Source organism: Watersipora subatra, chromosome 7 (assembly GCF_963576615.1).
Source record: "Watersipora subatra chromosome 7, tzWatSuba1.1, whole genome shotgun sequence".
Taxonomy (NCBI): domain Eukaryota; kingdom Metazoa; phylum Bryozoa; class Gymnolaemata; order Cheilostomatida; family Watersiporidae; genus Watersipora; species Watersipora subatra.
In genome coordinates, this window is record NC_088714.1 from 38,751,356 (window position 1) to 38,775,854 (window position 24,499).

At 38.1% G+C, this 24,499-nt stretch overlaps 1 protein-coding gene and 1 long non-coding RNA gene across 2 annotated transcripts; one reads left to right on the plus strand and one right to left on the minus strand.

Annotated features, from left to right (window-relative positions):
* Window positions 1-4,108, plus strand: LOC137400740 (protein piccolo-like). The gene is made up of 2 exons (XM_068087075.1): window positions 1-72; window positions 3,596-4,108. Exons 1-2 carry the CDS (start codon window positions 1-3, stop codon window positions 4,106-4,108), a joined length of 585 nt encoding a protein of 194 aa, XP_067943176.1.
* A 16,102-nt stretch (window positions 4,109-20,210) lies between these two features.
* LOC137400341 (uncharacterized) lies at window positions 20,211-23,265 on the minus strand. The gene is made up of 3 exons (XR_010979261.1): window positions 23,044-23,265; window positions 21,099-21,228; window positions 20,211-20,742 (listed from the first exon to the last, which is right to left on the minus strand). It is a non-coding gene; the product is annotated as an uncharacterized lncRNA (long non-coding RNA).
* Between the last annotated feature and the right edge of the window lie 1,234 nt (window positions 23,266-24,499).

Here is a 24,499-nt window from a genome sequence, read left to right on the forward strand (position 1 = left end):
ATGCGCGTGAGACCTTTTTCGCCCCGAGTGCAGCCAGAGTCTCCAGGTGCGGCTTTTCGGATGAATGAGTTGGTGAGTGCGAGGCGATTGATTGTGAAGCGATTGAGTGCTAGGCGATTGATTGCCAGGTGATATATTGCGAGTGCGAGGCGATTAGTTGCGAGGGCGAGGCGATTGGTTGCGAGTGGGAGGCGATTGGTTGCGAGGCGATCGATTGCAAGGCGAGTGCGAGGCAATTGGTTGCGAGGCGATTGATTGCGAGGCGGGTGCGGGCGGATTGATTGCGAGTGCGAAAGGATTGATTGCGGGGCGAGTGTATGAGCGCGATTGTCAACTGCTCGGCGGGTAAAGACTGGTAAGCCAAGGCGGGGCTCTGCGACAAAAGTGCGCGATCGTCCACTGCAAATATAGACGGGTATGAACGGATGCATGAATCTAGACACATGAATCTAGAATATTTACGAGATTTTACACGCATCTAGCTGTAAAACACATTGCAGATTTCCATTGTTCTCCCCAACATTATTGACATGTATATGTGTATATTCAGGGCAACAATTTCAGTAGACAATTTACATAATAATACATCAGGGCAACAATTTCAGTAGACTGCATATTTGGAGTTGTTATACAGTATGAAAGACAACTCTCAATAAACCTTATGCTGCGCGTGAATCTGTTCCTGTAGGCGGGTAATGCAGCTAGTTATGGATATACTGTTGTGTTTACATTCGAAAAGGGGCATTTCTTTTGTCTTCGTATTATTTTTAATCAACAAAAAGTTCATCATCATCACTACATTCAGATTATATTTCCCTGTTTGAGGTTTTAAATGCAATTTCTTACGCCCGCGTGTGCGAAATACGGATGCACAGTGAGTTATTGGCGGCTTCTTTTTAATCCGTAGCATCTAGCAATATATTGGCTTAGATTGATGAATATATTAAAGGTAATAATTTTAGTACTCGTGAATACATTTACTAATTAATAGAATTATAACTTTCTGCTATCACCAATCATCGTTTTACAATTTTTTATCGTTTCACCTAGCTATATTTGCTTCAAATTTTCTTAGGCAGTTTCTTAGTAGTAAATTAGATTCATTAGACTTTAGATGTTCAGTTGTAGTTTCCTCACTTGTAGAAAGTGAGAAAAATCGATTGATCAATGCACATCTTTAACTTCCAGAACCAAAGCTTCGAATCGTTGGCTTGCCGTACTTATACTTTTGTTAAACATTTATTTATTTTTAAAATTACAATCGCAATCTATCTAACTCCCAATTTAAAAGCTTTTAGTAGATACGCGTTAGAATGACATATCTATGAATGACATATATTGATTGCATTTGTTTTATTTATTACAGGATGTTTATTTGGTCCCACCAGCAAAGCGGTTTTGTCAGTGTGGAAACCGCCATAAATGGGAAAGAGAGACTTGAATGTGTGCTGCATAAACCATGATGTTTTGTTTGCTGCAGTAGATAAATTTGTCTTATTGTATGAGCTGAAACTATGTCAGTGGTCACAGCTTGGATGGATATTTTTAATAAAATCTTTATGCCGAGATGAATTTTTTTGCTTGTAAAAGTTATATAATAAAATAATATTGTTGAAGATAATGCAAAACATGATTTGCAGAACGTTGAATACATGATAGCCCAAACCCCCCCCTCCCGTTGACACCTGTGCTGAAATCTTGTCTGATAGAGCGTACTCAGAGCTGTATACCACAGGTACTTTTGCTTAGCTCGACCATTTGTTTAGAACTTGAGTCAACTAATCAGATGTGACCAGTGAAATTTTTTCTACAAATGGATACCAATAATGACTCGATAGCTTTGACTATATACATGACTTTTAGAGATGCAGATGGTTTCGCCACATTCTTTTCAAAGACGCAGCTTGCTTATTTTTATGGAGCCTTATAGTGCCCTGTGTTCCATGTTCTCAACTCGAGTTGTTGAACATGTTGAAGTTTTACAGTACATACATAGTTTAATTTCTACTAGCTAACGAGTACCTGTCGTGTACCATTGTTAATATAACCAGATCTACGGTTATGCTACAGTAATACCAGTATATTGCACAGTGTTTTTACAAACTCGAGTTTTTAAATATAACTCAGGTTGCAAATTCAGGGCACTCTAATCCGCCATATATTTTACTTAGTAACTAGTTTCCAGTGTGGTAGCGACGGAACAGAGCCGATACAAAGACCTGATTCTACGTAGTTTGATGGACATAATTACCGCAGAACGGTAGAATTGGTGGTCGGTACTAAGATGTTTACACAGCCTTTAGAGGAAGCTAATATGAGCAGTTTTTAATTTCCCTTATTTGAGGCGTTTGAGACATTGGTACTAATGTATCTGTAGCTGAATTTAAAATTTTATTCTAGCCAACACGAGCAAATACAAGATAAACTATATGCTAAGAAAGCCGCGTAGAACTAGACTTTTATCGCAATAGCTGATGTGAATACGAGATATAGAGAACGGTTGTATCACGCGTTACATCATTTTGGGCGAGTCTGGGCATGTTTTTTTGCCTGAGCGTTTTTACCGCAATCAATTTTTTTCGATTTTAATCTTCAAATATCTTGACAATGAGATCGCCTAACACAACAAACAATATATCAACTGATAAACAAAAAAAATACTTTCTTTTAAAATCAACTCAAATTTGACGCAACCACATCTTTAAAATACCAATAGACATAGACTCTTACATAGGGTATGCATTAGTATTGTTAACTGTGTTAACTATGTTAGCTGTGTTAGCCTACAGACTATCATCGGCGTTTAAGAGTTAATTTAGCGTTATTAATAGTCCGCTATGAAAACTGCTCAAGGAGAGGTGACAGCATTCCAGTCTTTGAAAAATGGTCACAGGATGGATAACTCCATTCTAAACCAATGCCTGATTTCAACAGTGCGTAAGGTCAAGAAAGATCGGTATACATGCACTGATTGCTCTGTCATCAGCACCTGACTACAAAAGTTGAAAAATTACATTTGAAATAATTATTTCACCATTTGTAATATCTGACGCTAATTGCAAGCCTTCGGCAATAAAGACCTGGTGGTAGTTTAGTTAATAGAGCCATTTAGAACATCATAATTCTGGACATTTAGCTATAAACTTAATTTCTTGACATTCTTATATTGACAAGGATTTAACATCATCACTTGCCAATGTTTACCGATATAAGTCACATGACATCCCATTTGCAATACTTGAAAAGTCACCTGCGTTTATGCAGTTGATTTTTCACTTTTGTGTTCATCAAACTTACTCAAGTCTAAAAAAATGTAGCATGTCATATTTTTCAATATGAGCTGTATTAAAATATAAAAACAACATACGATAATTTGTAAAAATGTTGATGAGAATTGTTGCCTCTTTATCATTCTACTGAAAGCAACCAAAGTAGCAAATTTGAATTGAAATGAATTAAAACATGAAAGTCAAGTATCTCCAACATCGTCTTTCCGCATCCCCCTAAACAGTGACCTTGACAATGTTTTTGTTACGGAAGTGATATGAGGCTAATCTGAATAGGTAGGCAGTATTTATTAAAATAACTTCTTCAGCAAGTATTTCAAGCCATTTTGGAAGCTGACTCACCTGAACTCACCCGAACTCACCCGAACTCACCCGAACTCACCCGAACTCACCCGAACTCACCCGAACTCACCCGAACTCACCCGAACTCACCCGAACTCACCCGAACTCACCCGAACTCACCCGAACTCACCCGAACTCACCCGAACTCACCCGAACTCACCCGAACTCACCCGAACTCACCCGAACTCACCCGAACTCACCCGAACTCACCCGAACTCACCCGAACTCACCCGAACTCACCCGAACTCACCCGAACTCACCCGAACTCACCCGAACTCACCCGAACTCACCCGAACTCACCCGAACTCACCCGAACTCACCCGAACTCACCCGAACTCACCCGAACTCACCCGAACTCACCCGAACTCACCCGAACTCACCCGAACTCACCCGAACTCACCCGAACTCACCCGAACTCACCCGAACTCACCCGAACTCACCCGAACTCACCTGAAGGTCATTTTATAGGTGTTCAATGAGGTTTTACGCTAAATTTTCCAACTTTTGAAAAACTGATTTCCAGATCAATCATTGCAAGTGACTTGTGTACAAGAATTTTCAATGTTATGTAATTCAGTCTGAAAAAAGTGACATTGCTGCCATAAATGCGCAAAATCCAAGCAGTAAGCAGGTAGAGGGGGACTGATAAACAGTATGTCATGCCTCTAAACAGTTGTTATGTATTCCGGCTTGCCATCTAGGTCAGTCTATGACATAAATGAAAATGTTATAATAGCGATGAAATAACCTTGACCTTACATCTGGAGGTCATAAGGTCACAGTGGATGAAGGAACTAACATAATAAGCGGAAAGCAAAATAATGGAATGTGTAATGTAAATGTTGTTTCAAACCTGTATTAATCATATTTGTCATTAGCCCACAACTCAATCTTCTTGTGAGAGAGGGAAATGTATTCCAGCGAGGATGCGCAAGATATGGCTCCGCTAGAGAGAACAATTGTTAAACGGTCAAGTATGTCATAGAGAGTGCTAATGTAATGGAACATGCTTTCCAGATCAACAGAGCGTTTGTGTGCAGTTAGCTGTAGTAAGTCTCAAGTAGCTGTTCAAGTCTCAAGTAGCTGTAGTAAGTCTCAAGTAGCTGTAGTAAGTCTCAAGTAGCTGTAGTAAGTCTCAAGTAGCTGTTCAAGTCTCCACAAGTCAGATAAGTTGAATGTGATGAGATGCAATCATTTTGAATTGAACGAGACTCCAAAATCATGGCTAGAATAATAGCTAAGGTTCTGCCATTAGCAAATGCAGTAAGGATAAGTAACAGATTGGCTCCTCATCCAGATAATGAAGGGGTTGTGCCGGCTCTAATAGGTAGAGGGCATTTAATAAATATTTAATGATAACCAGTGCAACAGTTTGCTAAAACAATCTATAATGATATGTATATATATATATACACTCATGCTACAGACAGTACTGTTTCGGCTATTGAAGCCTCATCAGTGCAGCTCAGAGCTTAGGCAAGGTACACAAATCCCATTACCAATGAGAGTTGACTATATATGTACATGTATATATATATATATATATATATATATATATATATATACATGTACATATATATGTATATATATATATATATACATGTATATATATATATATACATATATATATATATATATATATATATATATATATATATATATATATATATATATATATATATATATATAACAATCTATAATGCCGAGTGTTGCTAGGGATGGCCAGGGATAAACACTGAAAACTGTGGTGGAGTAGTAGAGATGCAACAAACGTCAATAGAGGCAGCTCAGAGTCACACATCACTGTTCTGTTGATGGCTTATGCAGAATAACCAACTACATGTAATTGATAGACTGAGATAACAATACATTAGTCATGCTTACCTAAGATGCCCTATGGGTAAACGAGTGTAAACCTCTCACGGATGATGATAATGATCCATGAATTCATTGCCATTGAAAGAAACTTTGTTACTAAATAGAGTGCAAAACTTTCTTTCTCGAACAGCTTCCTTTTCACTAATTGGTTGAGAGTCATCTGCTCTTAATAGCCACACAACTAGGAGATAGACTAAACGACTGGCCTGCTTAAAGAGCATCAGTTAAAATTGAGACTTGAGCTAGTGCTTGACCATGCTCAATGAAACATGGAGATAGAGAGCTAGTTGACGCGCATTGCTACTGCGAAAAATGCTAGCAGGTACTTACAAACATTTATATTATACACAAAACCTACGGTGAGCATATGTGTTGCAAAAAAAATATAGTCTAGTCCTAGTCTTCATAAGTCTTACGATATGCAGTCACTAACTCACACAGGTCCCAAATAACTTCAAAAGCTGGTACCTAGTTGACTCAATGCCATTGCATGACTCACGGCTCATATTACTCATTATAAAAATGTGAGCACTTGATATTATTAGATTGTGGTATGGGCAGATGTGCCAAATGAAGAAACTCTGTAATGAAACGGCCAGTCCAATAAAAGCCAAGTTAAAATGAGCAATCAGTGATAGCGAAGCTATTCTCAAGTTTTTAACAAAAATTAATTTGAAAATGAAATGCAAAAGAGACTGGGTGCTGCAAATGGGTACAGATTGGCATATAAAACTTTTGACAACTGCTTGATAGAACATCATGATCAAACCATGAAGTGTGTAGCTGAACACACTGGATATCACACCATGATCAAACCATGAAGTGTGTAGCTGAACACAATGGATATCACATCATGATCAAACCATGAAGTGTGTAGCTGAACACAATGGATATCACACCATGATCAAACCATGAAGTGTGTAGCTGAACACACTGGATATCACACCATGATCAAACCATGAAGTGTGTAGCTGAACACAATGGATATCACATCATGATCAAACCATGAAGTGTGTAGCTGAACACAATGGATATCACACCATGATCAAACCATGAAGTGTGTAGCTGAACACAATGGATATCACACCATGATCAAACCATGAAGTGTGTAGCTGAACACAATGGATATCACATCATGATCAAACCATGAAGTGTGTAGCTGAACACAATGGATATCACACCATGATCAAACCATGAAGTGTGTAGCTGAACACAATGGATATCACACCATGATCAAACCATGAAGTGTGTAGCTGAACACAATGGATATCACATCATGATCAAACCATGAAGTGTGTAGCTGAACACAATGGATATCACATCATGATCAAACCATGAAGTGTGTAGCTGAACACAATGGATATCACACCATGATCAAACCATGAAGTGTGTAGCTGAACACAATGGATATCACATCATGATCAAACCATGAAGTGTGTAGCTGAACACAATGGATATCCCATCATGATCAAACCATGAAGTGTGTAGCTGAACACAATGGATATCCCATCATGATCAAACCATGAAGTGTGTAGCTGAACACAATGGATATCACACCATGATCAAACCATGAAGTGTGTAGCTGAACACAATGGATATCACACCATGATCAAACCATGAAGTGTGTAGCTGAACACAATGGATATCCCATCATGATCAAACCATGAAGTGTGTAGCTGAACACAATGGATATCACATCATGATCAAACCATGAAGTGTGTAGCTGAACACAATGGATATCCCATCATGATCAAACCATGAAGTGTGTAGCTGAACACAATGGATATCCCATCATGATCAAACCATGAAGTGTGTAGCTGAACACACTGGATATCACACCATGATCAAACCATGAAGTGTGTAGCTGAACACACTGGATATCACACCATGATCAAACCATGAAGTGTGTAGCTGAACACAATGGATATCACACCATGATCAAACCATGAAGTGTGTAGCTGAACACAATGGATATCACACCATGATCAAACCATGAAGTGTGTAGCTGAACACAATGGATATCACATCATGATCAAACCATGAAGTGTGTAGCTGAACACAATGGATATCACATCATGATCAAACCATGAAGTGTGTAGCTGAACACAATGGATATCACACCATGATCAAACCATGAAGTGTGTAGCTGAACACAATGGATATCACATCATGATCAAACCATGAAGTGTGTAGCTGAACACAATGGATATCCCATCATGATCAAACCATGAAGTGTGTAGCTGAACACAATGGATATCCCATCATGATCAAACCATGAAGTGTGTAGCTGAACACAATGGATATCACACCATGATCAAACCATGAAGTGTGTAGCTGAACACAATGGATATCACACCATGATCAAACCATGAAGTGTGTAGCTGAACACAATGGATATCCCATCATGATCAAACCATGAAGTGTGTAGCTGAACACAATGGATATCACATCATGATCAAACCATGAAGTGTGTAGCTGAACACAATGGATATCCCATCATGATCAAACCATGAAGTGTGTAGCTGAACACAATGGATATCCCATCATGATCAAACCATGAAGTGTGTAGCTGAACACACTGGATATCACACCATGATCAAACCATGAAGTGTGTAGCTGAACACACTGGATATCACACCATGATCAAACCATGAAGTGTGTAGCTGAACACAATGGATATCACACCATGATCAAACCATGAAGTGTGTAGCTGAACACAATGGATATCACATCATGATCAAACCATGAAGTGTGTAGCTGAACACAATGGATATCCCATCATGATCAAACCATGAAGTGTGTAGCTGAACACACTGGATATCACACCATGATCAAACCATGAAGTGTGTAGCTGAACACAATGGATATCACACCATGATCAAACCATGAAGTGTGTAGCTGAACACAATGGATATCACACCATGATCAAACCATGAAGTGTGTAGCTGAACACAATGGATATCACACCATGATCAAACCATGAAGTGTGTAGCTGAACACAATGGATATCACACCATGATCAAACCATGAAGTGTGTAGCTGAACACAATGGATATCACACCATGATCAAACCATGAAGTGTGTAACTGAACACAATGGATATCCCATCATGATCAAACCATGAAGTGTGTAGCTGAACACAATGGATATCACACCATGATCAAACCATGAAGTGTGTAGCTGAACACAATGGATATCACACCATGATCAAACCATGAAGTGTGTAGCTGAACACAATGGATATCCCACCATGATCAAACCATGAAGTGTGTAGCTGAACACAATGGATATCACACCATGATCAAACCATGAAGTGTGTAGCTGAACACAATGGATATCACACCATGATCAAACCATGAAGTGTGTAGCTGAACACAATGGATATCCCATCATGATCAAACCATGAAGTGTGTAGCTGAACACAATGGATATCACACCATGATCAAACCATGAAGTGTGTAGCTGAACACAATGGATATCACACCATGATCAAACCATGAAGTGTGTAGCTGAACACAATGGATATCCCACCATGATCAAACCATGAAGTGTGTAGCTGAACACAATGGATATCACACCATGATCAAACCATGAAGTGTGTAGCTGAACACAATGGATATCACACCATGATCAAACCATGAAGTGTGTAGCTGAACACAATGGATATCACATCATGATCAAACCATGAAGTGTGTAGCTGAACACAATGGATATCACACCATGAAAAGGCTTTACTAATTTATAAAGTTCAAATAATTAAAGTTAAACTATCCTTGAATTTTTATTATCTCCTCTGCCTATGCATTGTCTGTTTCCTGTATCTACGAGACTACACATTTAGTCACTTGTCTTTAACATAAGAGCAAAGTAACAACATAAACCTCTGATTTTTGATTTGTTGTATGGAAATACTGCGAAAAAAACATTCCAATAGGAAATGCAGCCAGACCACAGGATAAGCATATAATGCGTACAAGCAGCAAGATCACAGGATAAGCATATAATGCGTACAAGCAGGCCTACCAACAACCATCACCAAAAAACCACCAGAGAAGCATTAGAGACAATTCAAATGAGTCACATACAGGTCTGCCACTCCTGTCAAACATTGCCTAGATACCAAGAGTAAGTCACGAGCTCCATCCTACATGCTGACATCACAGGCATCAGCTGAAGACTAACGAAGACTTACGCAAACAATATATCTTCACACTCCTGACATAAAGCATTGAACCTTAACACTTAACCTACACCCACAGGCTAGCCATCCTACATGCTAGACATCTATAAAAAAGAACAGCTTCAATGATTCAGTATCTCTATCTCCATTCCTCTTTCTTCCCTAGGGCCTCCTTAGATGCTCTCTCCTCTGCCTGCTGAGGAGCCTCTCTCCACCCTCTCTGGAGCCTCCCTTTCTCTTCCCTCTGCCTCTGGAGCCTTCACCCTTTCCCTACCTATAGAGCCTCCTTCGCCATCATCAGCTGATCCTCTTCTACTTCCCTATCTCAACTACTGAGCCTCTACATATAAGGACTGCCATGACTCTCATCTGATTATCGAAACTCGCAGCCGTATGGATCGAGCAAGCAAGCATGGACGACCGCTCAAGTAAGGGTGTAACTTTTATTAGTTATTTTAACCTCTTGTCATTAATATTATTGCTTAGAATTTTGTTAGCTGTGTATTTTAATTGTTAGACTTTTAGAATAAAGAATTAACTTTTACTGGTAAATATCAGTATTGTTGATAACAGCTTATTACATACACGTGTACCTGAACCAGTTATAATCAAATTAGTTCCCACAAGCTAAACCAAAGTGCACAAATTAATCATATCAAAATAGAATAATATGACAAGCAAATTTAACACCGATGTTGTTCGTGGATTCGGATTAGTTATGCATAACTTCATTTCTTCCCATCCACTTATAACACACTATTAATAGATTAGTTTCTTACATAGTTTATTATTTTTTTTACACTGCTTTATGTAAAGGCATAGTAATGCTACAAATAATTGCTTGAAGCTGTATCTAAATACATGCGACAGTTTTGAGTTACAGAGATAATCTTGGAACAGATTAACTTTATATCTATAAGTCTGTATTTACTAACCAAGTTTTTTAAGCCTAAGTATTTTAGCTGCTTTATGACTTCATAATTATGTAATAAAATAAATACTAGATAAATTACATAATTCTCTGCATGGTTAACCATCTCTATACACTAGTGTTACATGCTACGATATTTTGTCATATTTTTCATCTTCGCAGCATGTAGATGGTTTAAAACGTCGAATCTTTAATTTTTGAAGCGATTCAAACCTCCGTTTCAAAGAAGTATTTTTTTAAAAACATCGTATCAACAAAGAAGTACTGCGTGTGCAAAGCCGTATAGTTTTTATTTATGGGAGATTATTACTATGTACATATTAACAATTATTATTCATATTAAAAATGGTAAGAAACCACACTATCTGTATATGGTGAAAATAAAATTTTTGTTTATTCAAATGGTGTTGTACAGGTCAACGTTCACGATCTAATTCTTTGCAAAAAATGAAGTATTGAGAGCGAGGTATAAATATTACAGTTGTAATAAAAAAAGTGGATGATAAGTACGACACTGAGTTTCCACCATTGTCGACGCAGAACAAAACCCTTAAAATGGAAATGGTGGCCCTGAGAAGGGCCGAGGTGGTTGATGTATCTACTGGCACTCAGAAATCGATTTCGACTGGTGAGTCCAGTAGCCCGAGAGGGTCACTATCGTCCCCGATGGAGTCTACCGGTGGGCGAACGATCTTGGACTCCACTTCATGCCGTGGAGTAGGGCAGGCATCGCTGGCTGGCCTCCAGTACAGCCGTCGGCCCTGCTGTAGCCTTGTGTAGCGTTGCTCGCGGTGATGGTGTTGGAGACGGGGTGAACACGCCCTCGGTCTCTGGGGTTCAGTCTGTGTTCTTCTGAGACACAGTTCAGTTCACCCCTGAGACACAGTTCACCCCCTGTGTCTCAGGGGTGAACTGTGTTCTTCGGTGCTCAGCAGAGATGTGCGCTTGCAGAAGAGGCTGAGTGGTGAACACCTCATCACAGGAAGAGCAGCGGTGTCTGTGTAAACGAGCGTGCCTCTGTAGGTCACGCTCCTTGTTGCAAGAAAAATCGCAGAAAGTACACGAGTGCTTCATGCTTGTAAAAGCGAATGAACTGTGAATCAGTGTGTACCCGTATTCATAGACAGTCAGCCTGCGTAAGAGAGTTAATGACATCTTTTCTAAGCCTATAATCCGGCAGCTTCAAATTGCTGACTCAATGGATCTATATTACGTTCGTCGCAATTCAGACAAATTTGAATAGACATTTATAACACGCACGCTTAACACTTGTCCACTGTAGTGTATATGTATGGGTTATACTAGCAATTTTTTTATGTTAACCATTTATTACCATATTGTTCTAAGATTTGTATGTTACCATACAAACACTAAAAATTATTAATACTCGTATTGCGTGATTAGTTAGTGACAAATGTTATCATTTTTGTATTCGAAATATGTTATTGTGGAATTGGTTGACCTAATTACTGTGCAGCCAATCAATTGTAGATTTTTTCCTGGGATTGCTATATAACCTGTCAGCTTTATCATTGCTGGTGTGTTACTGCTTGGTACTGAGAGATATAACACCAATAAAAATACTGCGTTCTTTACAATAAGCTCTGCTTGATTTTCAAAAGCAAATAGGGTATAAAATTCTTGTCACTGTTTCTGACTTTAGCATTGTGATATTAGCCAGCGTATCATAGCTGCTTTCACTATAAGTGCTATTGACCAAACATCAAGAATTATTGCGCTTGGCTTGCTAGGGTGTAATAGCTGAGAAAAGACACCATCGAGTCTGCTTATCGGCTCACTCTTGAGTCTGTTTATCGGCTCACCTACGAGTCTGTTTATCGGCTCACTCTCGAGTCTGTTTATCGGCTCACCCAAGAGTCTGTTTATTGGCTCACTATCGAGTCTGTTTATCGGCTCACCATCGTGTCTGTTTATCGGCTCACTCTCGAGTCTGTTTATCGGCTCACCCACGAGTCTGTCTATCGGCTCACCATCGAGTCTGTTTATTGGCTCACTCTCGAGTCTGTTTATCGGCTCACCCACGAGTCTGTTTATAGGCTCACTCTCGAGTCTGTTTATCGGCTCACTCTCGAGTCTGTTTATCGGCTCACCCACGAATCTGTCTATCGGCTCACCATCAAGTCTGTTTATCGGCTCATCCACGAGTCTGTTTATCGGCTCACCATCGAGTCTGTTTATTGGCTCACCATCGAGTCTGTTTATCAGCTCACCCACGAGTCTGTTTATCAGCTCACCCACGAGTCTGTTTATCGGTTCACCATCGAGTCTGTTTACCGGCTCGCCCCTGAGTCTGTTTATCAGCTCCCCCAAGAGTCTATTCATCAACTCATCGAGTTTGCGTGAACTCACTTTTGAGTTGGGAGTTGTCTATCCTTGTCGAGCAGAATTTACTTCACAGTATTACATATTCAGTACGCTAATCAGGTTTGTTTAGAAGCGATCGTTTTTGTTTCCAGTTTTGGTCGCCGGAGGCATTGAACTTAAAACCCCTGGAATGGCAATCACGTGACTTTAACGTTGATAATAATACGTAACGTATGCGCCATATTGGAGAGCTAATCGAATGCTAGTTCCGTTTGTAAACAAACGGTGAAAAATGACAGAAATGTACAGGTTGAATAGTTATCTTCCAGCTGGATGTTAATGAAAACTCCTCCTACACAACGTTTAGAGTGCCCTGATAGAAGAAAACCTATTTATAACATATAGAGTGGGATATAGGTATCAAATGACAAGTAGATGTAAAATAGATTTTTGTGGACCATGTTATTCATACAAACTGTTGTACTACAAATGCATAAACCCAGCAAATGATATATTCTGTTCCATTATATTAAAATTTATTTTACGTATGCATAAATGCATATGGAAAAACTTAGCACATGAAGTATTTCGATAAAAACAACACATAGGTATGCTGCCAAAACAGAAACTGTTTTCAAGATTTAAGTGATAATAGCTTATGAATGTATGATATGTATAATACAGTATCGGTAAAAGATGGAATGAACTACTGCAACAACTAAACGGAAATTAAAAACAGTTGTAATAGAGGATAATCAAAATAATGCAAACAAGGAAATGCAGGAATTAGTGTAATCAGATGATTAAACTTATACATACACATTACAGAAACTGTGTAAAAGGAGATTTGTATAGCACTGGATATTGAGCCAAGGTGCATCAGTTTCTTAGAACTAAATCAGATTAGGAATAATAGCACAACAACAGCTGCAGATGAATATTACAGTGATTACATTGTTACTGGCCTTTAAAAAGTACTACTTTAGTATTGTATGCCACAAAGATGCACCTTGCAGTTTGAGTGTAGAATTTTAGCATAATGATGCTGTCGGAGATCATAAAACGACTGAATAAGGTTTTTCATCAATGACGCAGTGGTTGGATATGCCATCTGCCGTATCCGTAAGGTGTTTCCCAAGGCATAGCACATCACTAGATCCTACACTACTGATAACATGCACCACACAATAGAGTGGATCTGGCTTTGTATGAATACGAAAGTATTGATCTGCAACTAGCAGGATCCTGATGACATCGTCTGATGGACGCACCAATCCTCCATTGTTTTGTAGCTTGAGTAGAGTATAGAGATGTCGGTACTGGATACTTGACTTAGTGGTAACCAGCAACTGACGGCCAACGTAATGACACCACTTTAGTTAGCTTTTGCACAATGTAGCCAGCTATATAGACTATACTGTTACCTATAACAGAAATTTGACATCTGAAATCATTGAGTTCCACAAACTGATCAACTTCTGGAGTAGCCTGTATGATGAGAATCTCGTTTTGAACAGTAACATTACCTGTCTTACTAGCATCTGATTCTGCACCACATTTGCTGATAAGTTTGCGAAAGGTAGCATTAAATTGAGTAACAGTAGGATTATTATTCCAACCACCTAAACAAAAGCATCAATTATAACAATTACATAAAATCAACAAAAATGAATGTTTTATTCACATAAACATAGTACTCTTAATATACAACAATGCAACTAATAAAATAGACAAAAATAAAACAGCTCAAAATGCTACCATATCGCTATGTAAAATGAAAATGTGGCAATTTTCACTGGAAGTCATTCATAACCCATCTTAGGCATAAAGCTTAAAGGTTGACTTGCAACAAAATTCACATTACCATTATTTGAATATGAAAGGTTCACCATGTCTTACTCTGTTGTGTTGTAGGTGCAAAATATGTGGAAATGTGATTACAAGCTCTTAAAAGCTCAAAAGCGAACAGAAAATCGCAGCCACACGAGACCGCCGTAGTTTGGATTCTCTTTCCAAAACGACTCAAATGTGATGTAGTTGTGAGAGATGGTTTCTTTTTACACTTTCATGCAACTTTATTCGTCGAAATATTTTTACAAATACATTATACTTCACGCATTCAATAAAACTATGTCTATTGTTCTTACGCGTCTATTTTATCGTCATCGTAATGCTGTCACTTTTAACAGTGATATCTTATAACTCACCGTAAAAATTCGTTTAATTCTTTAGCCTTAGCTTGAAGGAGTACATATAATTGTCTGATAATCATGACGAGCCTGTCGGTCACTTGTGATAATCGAAAAGTGCTGCCAAAATTATTTGCGAAGTATTGGGTCACATGGTTAGATTACGACTTGCCGATTAGACCAAACCGAAACAAAACTGTAAAGTAGCGAGCATCTATATTTGATATGGAGTCTTCGGTAAAACCCGAAGTGTTTGTCAAAAGCTAGTGCTACGATAAGTTTGATATTGAGCTTTTTATTGGCCTTTCAATTCACGTGAGAACATCACATGACAAGATAATAACCAAATTTCATGGCTACGTCATCGAAATAAAGAGATTCCAATCTACGGCGGCTTTTCGTGTTTGAGCTTTTAAGAGCTTGTAATCACATTTCCACATATTTGGCACCTACAACACAACAGAGTAAGACATGGTGAATCTTTTGATACCAAATAACTATAATGTGAATTTTATTGTAAGTCAACCTTTAAGATTGTCTGTCTTATACCTAATTTCCAAAAGGTGAGAGACAAAAGGTGCCAAGGATGAAAGCACTAGTTACACATGTAAGTCATTATATATATCTTATCATTCTAAATTTGACTGAACAGACTTGCTGTTACTCTCTCATACCCAGGCAGCATTTCTATAATATAAAGAAAAGGCATGTCTATATATAATAAAAGAACACAGGCTCGTCTAAGCTGGTTTGACCTAAAAGGCCAAAATAGGTCAGGCTCAAGGGTGATGCATTAAATGATTAAAAGACTAATGTGTGGATATTTTTGAATATCTTGAAGAAGCCAAACTTGTTATCCTAAGGTAAACCTAAGCTCTCAGACAGATATCGGGAAGCGCCAACTATCCTTCCTGGCACCCCTATTGTGGGGGCCAGCCATTCCACTCGTATTCTGTCTGAAAACGAAGGCTACACAATGCTGGATGTTACACACTTACATATTTGGGAATTGTTTGTATTATACATACATAGCTATAATAGAACACCGCAATGTGTCACAATCAGTAGTGCAAGTGATTTATATAGCGGCTTATCACCCACCCTATTTCTGCTAACTTAGAGTGGATATCACTCAAAAATCGTGCTCATGCTAAAGTGTATACTCAAGTTATGCCTCCCAATCCAGGTCTAAAACAATCATAAAACTTATGACTGGCACAGATGATTCTCTCTTTTTTATAGAAACTCGGTGAACAGTATGAAGTTGGCATTGGCAAGACCAAACGTCTCGTACAGGCAGATCTTGGGCTGTGCTCATGCTTCTATGGAAGATGTGGTAACCTTGCAAGCACATCTGGGCTGTGATGGACAGCGAAGATTTTGGTTCGAGCGTTCACCATTACAAGCCCAGAACAGAACAACGAGAACAGTTGTTCTGGTTGGCAACAGGTAAACATCTGCATATAGAAGAAAAGGCTCAGAATAAAGCTCTTTGGAGCATTTTGTAATATGAGATCTCATAAGCTAAACTAACTTATGAGTATGATAATATATTGTTTAGCAGATAAAATTATTTTGAAAGGTCAGAAAGCTAAGAAGGGATGGTTGGAGCCACTCCCCCTCTTGTATAGATAATGAAATTATACATGCAGCTATTGTTGGTGAGGAAGTGGTTGAGAATGAGAGTGATACGGGTGCTATTAGGTAAGTACTTGTTTATAAATTCAAATATTATACATAGCTACATTAAATAGTTCAATGTAATGCGCCGGATTAATTGATGTGATGGTCAAAATGTATGCACACACTCTACTTACTACATTTATAGACTGTACGCTCGAAACTGTTCTTTATAAAGCAGGTAGATGTGCTTCTCAGATATGGAAGTTATTCCCAAAATTACTCCACATGAGAGAGAAAGATGGTAGGTTTACTTAGAACGTATGTAGCGCATTCACTGCATATTTCTAATGACCAAATTCGTCCTTTGTAAACAGAGTGGAAACGCAAAAGCATACATGTATTCTAGCCTCAGCAATTTAATATTCGACTAGCATAAATTTTATTGAGAAATAAATATACCACACCATGCCATGGTGAAACAACCACAAAACAGAACTATTGAACTTGACACGCACAACCTAGTATTAATAAAATGATGTCCTGTTATCAAAGTAGTGTGTGTCCACTTTTCGGGTCAGTTAAGCCCTCAATTCTTTGAGTTATGTTTTTCCAAAAATCGCACATTCACAACTTATGCCTAAGCAGACTGGTTTAATATGCAATATGGTGATTAAATAATAATATTGTATAATGTTGAGTAGCTCATTGATTGTTCCAATCAGGCGATTGCTACTGCATAGTATATACTGTGTGCGAACAATGATGATGCAATAGTTCAAAGACAAAATTTCTTAACACTGGGTGATTTTACTGTTTAAAATATGCATATCATATACATCATATTATTGATTTTTTTTCCAAAGCAAGCAGCTATAGATGCTTTCCACAAGGATATGTCAGAGAAGCTGCAAAACAGCTATGAAGCTGCCATGTATGGTCGGGCTTTTAAAACCTTTTTCGGAAGGTGGAAGACCCGAACTGCCAGTCAGAAAATACCACTCCTTAATACGCCATTGGCTTCAAGAGAAAGATACAGCTTTACACAAAAGAGTTGAATTTCAGAGTTGTTCCCAGTTTTGATCCAGAATTTCTTTGTCGGGAATAGGTTTCCAGTCCTTGTCCCAGATTCAGTACAGAAAAAAATTACAATTCCAGTTTATTCCCATCAAAAAGAATGAAGCGATTCTTGGATGGTTCTAGCCTGTGTTGACAGACTCTTGTTGCCGCGGAGTTGTCTCCCATAGAGAGAAGCGAGCAAAACAACAGTTTGTCACAATACGCACTGCACCTGATGCATCAGCTGCACTGAAAGGGAGTTGTTCTCTTCCGTCTATGCGGCTCTTGGCTGCGATGTTGTCGGTCGCTCCATTGGTAATCATAACGAATTTAGCCCAAAAACTGCAACTGAGGTTGCAAAAAGTTCGGCAGTAAGTAATTTCTAATTTATACGACTACTAGCTGTGCTACCCGGCGTGTCCCGGGTAATAGAAAAGTCTTTGGAAAGAAAATTGATTTGTATTTAACATATAACAACATTTGCCATTCTAACTTTCATACAACCTTTCATGAGGAAAGTGTTTTGTCTTATAAACAATGAGAAGTAGTGAGAGTTGCTCGCTATTAGCCAGTTTAATAATGTTAGCAAACAGCTTTTCGTGACGTTATGCTATGACCCGCGGCATATGCGAAGCAGTTGGGTATTTGCTCCCATATAATGACTTAAATTGGCAAGCTAGCAATTCGATTTCTATAGTTTAGTGGGTAAGGCCTCAGACTGATGAAGGGCAGGGTTCAAGATTGAATATTCCTCGGTACAGAATATTTATTCCAAAATTTTATGATCTATAGCTGGACAATCAATCCTACAAACCTACATACGACAAACTTCGATAAATATATATATATATATATAGGTGTATATACGTCACATATTGTTAACTGTCAGCTACTTCATAATAATATTTTCATATTTATATTTGTATGCCATCACGAAATCATATTTCACATTAGTCTAAGGACTCAGACGTCAAATGGGTGGAGTTGCTGGCGCTCACTATCCAACTACTTGATAGTGGGCCCCAGCAACTCGATCTGTTTGAAGACCGAGTTCCCAGACTAATTTTCATGAAAAAAACGAATATCATAATAATTCCAGGGCCACATCGGTGTGCAGCCAGCAGCAGTGGCAAGAAGAAAAAACCCTTAGGCACATTTACAAGCTAGCACAGAGGAACTGGAAGAAAGACTGCTGCTGATCAGGAGTATCAAAAGGACAATAAGAAGAGACAACCCGCCCCGCACAGCCTGTCTTTTTGTCTGGAAAGAAAGATCTCTCTTGGAAAAAATCACTCAAAGAAATAATATCTGTTCGTCTAATAATGTAAAATAAGCCATGATCTTGCTTGTAACAAGATATGAACCATATCATTATAGCATTGACTGATATAGATTCCTCGCTTACATGTCCAAAGTTCAATGTCAGAAAGTTTTTTTGACGCACATGTTTGAACTAACACAAGTGTGAATACTATAAATTTTCCATAAAGCTTCCAAGAACCAATTGCCTCAAACGCTTAATCAATCGATATTATTGGTCTGTTGTCTGTTTTAGTTTACACCTCTCATTACCACCAGTTAACATTAGTTTAGTTTACAACTCACCTCTAAGCTTCTTTATGTTTTATGTGTTGTAATAGCCTATAATACTCCTACCGCTACCTTCCTACAGGTATTGCAGTTGTTACTATCAATTTTAACTTTTCCTTCTCTTCGGTTCTGATGCCTATAATTCATGTATGATTTATTTATTTCTGATGACAATATCTAGTCTCCATGCTTGTAGATCATTTTTGCTTTACATGTTTTGTTTTTACAGTTATGAGAAGAATACAGTGAACTTCCTGGGTATTAATATTTTCAAATTAATTTTCTCTCACATACTGATCCCCCGATCAGTCACATACCGTAATAGAACAGGCATCATAGCTGAATGAGGCCATGATAGCTGGTTTGATGTCAGCATTAGTGCCCATAGTTCCCAGTACAAGAAAGCAACTTACTTCAATCATCTTGAGAAAGAGTACGCAGGAGTGGCGATGATTGTGTTTCTTATTATTATTATAGCTTTCATGAAGGATGCTTCCTTCATGAACAATCATACCTCACATAAACAATATCAAAATCTTTATGCTTTTGCTGGTACCATATCTAGACATCCATTTACTACATGCATTTGTATTCTAGAGGCTATCTCCATTTTGAAGATCAAACCCTTCAGTAAAAAGAACTGTTGGCATTCGGTATAGAGCACACTCACAAGGTAATGTAATGTTTTTGTAAGGTAATGTAACTGACAAATGATAGGAAAAGTTAGATAGCATATTGTGTAAAGCTATTCACATATCAATCACAGGCTTACAACAGTTTTATTTTTTATATAAAGCTTACTCATTTATATTTCAATAATAATATGAACAGAAAGACACCAATTTGAATTCCACCAGAGTTTGTACTGATAACTCTTTATATAATTTTGTAACAATTATTACAATTTCATTATCATATACTGTACATCCAGTTACAAATACACAGAATATTCACACAAAATCTAGTATAGCATATGAACATTATGCTTTGTAATTGTCATTATCTACAATTCAAACAAAGCTTTAGAGAACATGAGCTAAACACATCACTAGTGACAAAAATGGTAAGCCGAGATTGGTAGTTAATGTCAACAGAGTGTTTCTCGCGATGTGTATGCATAAGACTTCAATTGTGACTAAGTCTGTATATTAAAATTGTGGTCTGTCGGCAACCGCGGTTTCGACCATCACATTTCTAACTAGGCATCCATTTATCGCCTGATGCAATGTAGCGGTCAGATCGAAAATGTTCGGAACAGATTCTGTGGTGTGTGGAAGTAATTCTTTTTTGGACACAGCCTTGAGCCAGTTATTGAGACAAGACTCATTCGTGAGAGGAAATCTAAAACAAATTTAGGTATTAAGAAACGGTATCTTCACATTGAGCTTAACTTAAGAATATCAAGAACCCCAATCTGCACGAATACGTCCAACAGTTATTACCAGGAATTTATAATAATATTATAGCATATCCACACACATAAAATATCTATTGAGTTTCTGAGCACACACCTATAAAATTTTCAATCTGCAAGTAATTCAGATTTATTGTTATTGCAGCCAAAAGACTGCACATTCTTTTACCATACACGCAAGGGCAGTTAGAGAGCTCCTGGCATAGGAATTACGTGTTAAAAATACTTCCTTTCATCTTACATAGGGATATGAAAGGTATTGATCAAGCATCGGATAACTTACTGGTTAGCAGCTGTGACACGATCTATACAGTTCTTTAAGTATTTGGCTGATGGATAGAACCTTCTATTAGATTCATGTTAGATTCTATTAGGTCTTGTACTCGCTTATCCATCGGGAGATGTCCTGCATGCTAAGGAGATAATCAAATATTGATTGATATTCTATATATTGATGTATGAATGAGAGCAAATTGGGTTTTAAATTAGTAGATAGAAATCGACCAGGCATATATAGCAACACCCTTCAGGGCATTGCTATATATGCCTGGTGTTATAGCAACACCCTTCAGGGCATTGCTATATATGCCTGGTGTTATAGCAAAACACTTCAGGGCGTTGCTATATATGCCTGGTGTTATAGCAAAACACTTCCGGGCGTGGCCATGTATGCCTGGTGTTACAGCAAAACCCTTCAGGGTGTTGCTAATCTATATGCCTGGTGTTACAGCAAAACCCTTCCGGGCGTTGCTACATATGCCTGGTGTTACAGCAAAACCCTTTCGGGTGTTGCTATATATGCCTGGTGTTACAGCAAAACCCTTCAGGGTGTTTCTAATCTATATGCTTGGTGTTACAGCAAAACCCTTCCGGGCGTTGCTAATCTAGGCCTATATGCCTGGTGTTACAGCAAAACACTTCAGGGTGTTGCTAATCTATATGCCTGGTGTTACAGCAAAACCCTTCAGGGTGTTGCTAATTCATACGCTTATGTAGGCCTAATTGAAATTAAGGGTTTAGGGTTCCATATATGCAAGACAGTCTATGGAGAGAGAATGTCGAGGCTCTTCTCACGAAGATAATATAATTGCCCGCGTGAGAAGAATTGGCCTTGACCCAAGATATAATACCGCACTTTTTGGACTATTAGCCGCTACTTTTTTCAGATGATTTGAGCCATGCGGCTTATTTAGAGGCTGCAACTATTCTGTTGTTTTTTCTTTCACCGTTAGCATCGCACTAACCGGAATCTCCGTTTAGTGCGCCTCTAGCGATGAAAGAAAAAAGGAAACAGTACCTAACGGTACTGTTCCATTAGGCACCTGGTTAAAAAGTGGCGGTTACTACGGAAGTGCCTAACAGCACTGTTCCGTTTTAACCAGCAAGGTTGCTGCAGTGTTAAAAAGCACTGCTATGAGTTCTGCGGCCTATACAAAAGGTGCGGCCTATGTATTGTTTTACTATCAGTTTTTTTAAAATAGAGCAGATGCGGCTTATTTAAGGGTGCGGTTAAGGGTCTGGGAAATATGGTAATGGAACCTTACGAAAAACCGAAAATAAAAGTTCAAGAAAACACGAAAAAGCATCTTTTTTCATAAAGTAAATAGAATTCATAGTTTAAAATAAAATAATAGCATTTAGCGTGTGCATACACTATACCGTATACAACAGCAGGATAACACTGAACTCGCCATGACAAGCAATGTATATCTTTTGATACAGTATATAATCAGTACACAAATCGCCAAAATTTAATTTCAAGAGAAATTATTGTTGATATTGTTCGGCAGAAAAAATTCGGCCTAATGAAAAAGCATCGTGTTTCATATACGTAACATAGGCAAAGAATATTTCATAACAGGCGCATCGTACTGCATGGGCGCAATGCTAAAATAATGTGCCATTTAGCGTACGCATACGCTATACAGTATATGATAACGTCTTTAATTATTACACCATATCTAGCACAGTGTTAGAGCGCGTGTATTAAAATCTTGCAGTTGCAATCTCCCCAAGTTCTTATCTATCCTAAAGCGGAATTTTAAATTCCTAGATTTTAATACAGTCCTAAATTCTGTCGTCCTTCGGTATGTCCGGCTATAGCCGGACATACCGAAGGACGACAGAAAACAGATGACAAACTTTGAAAAATGTATATACATAGATTAGCATCTATTATGCACAGTGATACATTCACATTGTGATTTTTAAATAGTCCTTTTGCTTACCTCACCCAGGGTTTGCCCAGATGCATGAGAAATGCTAATTATAAATCTCTCCTTCAGAGAACATTGTCCAATCTTCAACGCCTGGGTGGATGAGGCAATTAATTGCCAGTGTTTATCTCTCTGACTGCCACTGATGTGGTCAAGCTGAAATGTACCAGTATGTACACGTATCCATATCAAATCCATATCAAACACCACCGGTTGAATGCACCATCTGTTGAATGCCTTATTGCCCCATGAACATCCCAATATGTATCTACTAATAGGAATTTTAAGCCGAGAGGCCCACCTCAGTAAAGTCTATACTGATCTGGCTGCGGATGAGATGTTGACCAGAAAGCAAAGATAGCTTTCTACAGTAAAACAAAACACACATAGGCCTACGTATTTAATTAGACTGTGGGATGAGTATGAAGATAAAACGATCAGTACAACAGAGTTTTTTAGAAAGGTGGTAGATATTCTACCTGAGTTTTAAATCTATTATGTTTGCATCAAATAGTAACATTTTTATGTCACTCATTTTTTTATCTCCCCATAATATAATTATAAAGTTAAGCATTGTCTATTTCTCTATTATATACTCTGTAGAGCATGTATAAATAAAATTGAGACCACTCATGAAATACAATAAGTAGAGTAAGTGTTTTAACCTTCATATATGATGCTCATACATCATAAATGCATCCGACATTATTGCTAAATTACCGCAACTACTGTGAGATAATTTATTTACGGATGCTCCATCACCTGTTAATGCTATACTCCACTCGTACCATAACAGAAGTCTTTATGGGAAATTGAGAGAAGAGAAAAACAACTTCAAATTAATGCAAATAGTTTACCTCCTGTACATTTATTTATACAGAAAAACAAATAATTTATACTGTACTGTAAACCACCAATATCACGGTGATAGAAGAAATTTTACACCCACAAACTAAAAATAGCCTCCATTAGTTATTTGATGAAGTATATAGGCCTAAGCTGAACGAGTTTTAAACTGATAGCATGCCTTTGCATAATCATTATCATAATGGTGATACCAGAATTGTAAATGAACTGCTCAAGAGAGGAAACTGAGAAAATCAATGAACACAAGAAGATAATAAGACTATAGACTGTAAGACTATAAACTTCCATGAATAAAATGATAATGCAAAAATATAATAATTATAATATTATTAAATTTACTTTTATTATAAAAATCTAAGAGAACCCATCATGACCCACCAACATACCTGCCAACTCTCACGCATTGGGCGTGAGACTCACGCAATCACCCCAAAGAAAAACTGAAAATGCATGAGAAATGCGTGAGATTTTTGCCCCAACTTCCATAATTTTATATATACTATCATTGATACATCAATTGCCCCAAAACCGAATCTCACGCATTGCTCCACTCTTGGGTTGGTAGGTCTGCCCACCAAGCCACTATCCATCTATGAGCATG

Bases quoted from the DNA above. Each gene is read 5' to 3' on its own strand.
- LOC137400740 (XM_068087075.1), top strand. From the start codon at position 1: ATGCGCGTGAGACCTTTTTCGCCCCGAGTGCAGCCAGAGTCTCCAGGT. The intron at 73-3,595 runs GTGAGTGCGAGG...TAACTTCTTCAG, and splicing joins CTTTTCGGATGAATGAGTTG to CAAGTATTTCAAGCCATTTT.